We start from the raw sequence: 4,550 nt of genomic DNA, 5'->3' as shown, positions 1-4,550 counted from the left end.
TGTTTGGATGACCCACCCAAAACACATTGTTGTGTGAGTGACATAGGAAACCTAGTTATTCAACCCCATCTGAAAACTAGGTTTTCTCGCAACTCCTATTTTAGAAAAAATGATTTTGATATTCTAGAAAACATGACTTTGATATTACCAAACATTCCAAAAAACGCCCTTATGGAGGTAAACGCCCTCATGGACTTTGCCCATTACAAAGTTTTCCTCAACAAGGTGTGCTGGTGTGCTTTTGGACCCTTGACAGAGTGAAACTTGTATTAATGCAATGTGTTGATAGCCAGTCAAGGTGCCAAAGGCCTCAAAATGGACCTGGATAAACAAAGGGATGTAGATTATCCATTCACATGATATGAAGATACGATGAACACTTCCAATTCAAGATAATGCTGGTCTCTTGCACACCCACAGATGAACGAAAAGATCACTTTAAGATGGACAAGAGAGAAAAAATGTTCCATTCCCTAGTAACCCTTTTCCAACTCAGCATTTTGCTGTTGTATTAGACATGACACGATCAGGAATTGCCAGGAGTTCTTTTACTTCCTTTTTTCTCTTGCAGTGCATCCGCAGATAAATGACAAACCGTGCAGAAAGATCAGAGATATGCTTGAAGTCCATGACCGCCTTATCTTTTTTGGGTTGCTTTGATTAAAAGATAGTAGTTGTAAAACATGGTTAACGAGCAGATAAACAAGCCCAATACATCTTAAAGCATCACAATACAAGAGTGACCTTGCACTTCTGCAAAGGTGTTCTTTCAAAACCTCAAAACCAAAATTTATGGAATATACAATTCCACATAGAATTAAAATGTTAAGTGGACTTTGTGCCTGCCAAGTCTTCTACTGTCAGATTCATAGTTTCTAATGATGCTTTCTTCACAACTTCACCTCGAGCAGCAAGGAAATCCTCAACACTTCCAGGTTCCCCAAACCACCCTAAACGATCTGCTATAAGATGCAGATTGTTACAGCCGCTGCATCGGACCACCACTATTCCCTTTTCATAAGATTCCCTGCATGCTGTCCTTGCAGATCTTGTTTCACAGACTTTGCAAGTGTACATCATGACCATATCATGCCTTGTAGATGCTTTCAGGTTTGACAGAGCTCTGTAATGCACGGAACTGTTTCCTTCAAGATTTTCTATGCTGGAATCTGCTTTGTAACTGTAGGACATAGGAGCATCTTCACCAGGATTACTGGTTGACACCTCGTTTTCACTTCTTTCTGATGATGAGAATGCCCTGACCCATCTACTCTGTAAGAGAACTGGACGGTGTAGTTTACCTGTAATGCCTATAAAGCAAAAACATTTGTCAGAGAAGCAAATCCAATTTCCGATAGATCACAAAGAAAATGGTAGCAAGAGCAAAAACGTGCATGCAAAACATGTCATATATACAGTTGAAAGACACTGTAAAGTGTAAAGCATTAGTTCCAGCTATTTGGAAGTACTGGAACATAGAAAAGTTGAGCTTATCAAGAAGCAAAATATTGGCCCTACCATCTGACTTCATGCTAAAGCATCTCACCATGCATTTGCATCTTGTAGCATTTGTACAGTACAAGTGACTTGGAGGTCCCATCTTTGAGTAATTAACATGCATGAATCTGAAAACATAGTGATGACTCTATGCAAATAATTCAAGAGATAAATATTTTTCAGAGGCCTAACCACATTGACATGGAGAGACCAGTGACCACATGTACCATGAGTGATGTGCGAGCAAAACAAGAAAGCGGTCAAATATGAATCAGTTTGTCAACATCCGAGACAATATGATTGTTTATCTACAAATTGTCAAAATATAGATCTAATTTGTTCAATTACAAGGACTGAAGAAGAAATTTTAAATGCAAGTTCTCTAGAAGAAATTCCACAGTTAAAAAGATTAAATATAGAATTCATGACAAGCTAACATACTTAATGTTTAATAGAAAAGTTAGCAAGACAAAGGTTAAAAGTTACAACGAGGACTCTGCTCCTCAAGGACTTATGATAAAATTCCAGGATGGACATCAACAGGAAGGAGAAAGCTAATCACACTATGTACCAACAAGCATAGAAGACCAGAATCTATGAAGACGGTGGTCATTTTACTTTTCGGTATTATAAATATTATTATCAAGAAATTAAGAACAAGCCCCAAATCTAGACAAAAAGAAAAAGGAAAAGTAATATCAAATGAGTCCCAAATCTGTGTTCTTTCAATCCTTATATGTTAGAAATTCTATGGTAGTTGGCAAAGAATGTGCAAGAACCTAAAGACAACTCTTTCCCTAAACCTGACATATCCCGCACCTCGTTATCAATTACAATTGATAATCTCAGTCCATTTTCTTCTCAAGCGATCCAAAAGAGAGAGAGAGAGAGAGAGAGAGAGAGAGAGAAGACATAAGCCTAGAAGAATCTCTACGATTTAGACAGTCCATTTCTCCATGAAACCAACAAACTCAAACAACAAAAACCCTAATAAACCTGAAACAGATTCTACAATGAAACTCTCTCCTCTAACGTCCGTCCACTATCACAATTTTCTGAAACGAATCCTCGTGAAAATTACAGATTCTACTGCTGAAGAAAAGCAACAAAAAAGGAGAGAGAGAGCTGACCTTGAGGAGCACAAATGAAGGTGGGTTTGCTATGGGAGAGAACCCTCTTGATCAAGAGGCCTGAAACCCTGGAAATCATCGTCGGCCGTGAAAGGAGACAATAAGGTTTCTGGAAGAGGTGAAAGGAAAGGAAAGAAAACCCTATCAGGCTTCCACAGGCTCCAACTCTCACAACTTCAAGTCCAGAGAGGAGATGCAAACCTGAACGAAGGAACCGTTGTTCAAACATCGGAAAGCCGGTAGGTTCCTTTCTTGGGCATTTTACGTAAGACCTTGTCAGTATTTACAAAGTTTAAAAACCACCTGAAGTTCGTAAAATATTACACGTTCCGCCAATTACGGAAATTTTTATTTTGAAAACTTATCTTATTAAAAATAAAGTAGCCAAGTAACCATCTTAATATTTTAATTTATGAAGTAAGTCTTGGTTAACTATTTGTAAACTTGAAAGAGCGTTTTTGAATGACACTCTTAAACGATGCCATTTTGTCTCCAAAATGGTGTTTAAGGTATGTTGGGCTTTCACCCATATTCACATATACAACCAATAGATAAGTAATTCATGATGGAAGAGTGATGAAAAATTAAAATGAATTCTTAAAGTTGTGTTACTAACTCTGTTTTCTTTACACCCTGTAAAATTGAATCGTGGTGTTCCTTTTCATGCATGTGGAATTCTCTAAAAGGTTGAAAGTGTGATTCTGTTGTAACAGAAAATATTCTTTTATGTCAGTAATTGATTGTGTGCAAAAAGAGTATAAATACGTGAAATGAAGAAAAGCATGATGCTTGTTCCATTCATTTCCAGGCTTCTCTGTTGTGTTGTGCCCTGTTAATTCCATCGCGGCCTTTAGTTTCTCTTATGCATTCTCTAAAACTAGCATGGCATTAGAGCTATGGCATCAACCGGCAGCGCTCCTAGTGCTTCAAACTCTTCTTCATTGGTGGAGCAAAGTCCTCTTCTGGTAACAACAACACTGATACTAAAACCCCATTTTTCCTTCATCATTCAAGCAACCTTGGTACTGCATTGGTTTCACAATTACTGACTGGTGAAAACTACTCAACTTGGAGCCGTGCTATGATAATGGCACTAACCAAAAACAAGTTGGCCTTTGTTGATGGCAGTCTTTCCAAACCCGGCGTTGCAGCTCCTGAGTTCATGACGTGGAGGCATTGCAATCACATGGTCCTTTCATGGATTCTTAACTTCATCTCAAAAGAGTTATCAAGCGGTATCATCTATACCACCACATCTATTGAAGTGTGGACCGATTCACTTAAAGCATAGCCCTTTGTAAGTACCAACTAAAGTCCTCCATCAGTCATTTGAATCAAGCAAATATGTCTGTTGCTCTTTAAGTTACCAAACTGAAATCCTTTTTCATCCTATGATGTTCTTCTTGAATGCTCTTGTGGTGCCTTGAAAGTGGTTGCTGAAAAGCAACAAGAAAACAAAGTCGTTGAATTTTTTATGGGATTGAACCTCGATACAAAAGACTTAAGTACTGGTCCTTCAAGAGGAGAAGTAGAGAGAAGCTCATTTTCCAACTAGTGATGTCGAGCGTGTTGGTCTCTCAGCAGGTGCACGTTAGGTGTTCAAAGACAAGCAAAACAAGCTTCCACAATATTTCTGCAATTATTGCAAAATTGCTGGATACTAGAAGGAATGATGCTTCAAATTAAATGGTTACCCCCCAAACTTTAACGCTTTGTTTGGATAGATGGAAAGGGAAGGAAATGGAGGGATAGAAAGGTAAGGAATGGAAAGAGAATGGGAAATGGATGGATTTCTTTCAATATTGATTGCTCTTTTCTTTCCTTTCCTTCCATCCAAACAGGCCGTAAAGGTGAAAAATTGAGGCAAGACAAGGGGAACATTATCAATGCAAATGCATTTGTTGCAAAGAAAACTGATTCCAC

General features: G+C 38.3%; 1 protein-coding gene across 1 annotated transcript; it reads right to left on the bottom strand.

Annotated features, from left to right (window-relative positions):
- Positions 1-612: 612 nt before the first annotated feature.
- Positions 613-2,871, bottom strand: LOC116265979 (uncharacterized). The gene is made up of 3 exons (XM_031647002.2): positions 2,829-2,871; positions 2,628-2,736; positions 613-1,310 (listed from the first exon to the last, which is right to left on the bottom strand). Exons 2-3 carry the CDS (start codon positions 2,704-2,706, stop codon positions 826-828), a joined length of 564 nt encoding a protein of 187 aa, XP_031502862.1. The 5' UTR covers positions 2,707-2,736; positions 2,829-2,871; the 3' UTR covers positions 613-825.
- Positions 2,872-4,550: the final 1,679 nt, after the last annotated feature.

Source organism: Nymphaea colorata, chromosome 12 (assembly GCF_008831285.2).
Source record: "Nymphaea colorata isolate Beijing-Zhang1983 chromosome 12, ASM883128v2, whole genome shotgun sequence".
Taxonomy (NCBI): Eukaryota; Viridiplantae; Streptophyta; class Magnoliopsida; order Nymphaeales; family Nymphaeaceae; genus Nymphaea; species Nymphaea colorata.
The sequence above is the reverse complement of the archived record's forward strand: the minus strand, read 5'-3'. Positions and strand labels throughout refer to the sequence as shown.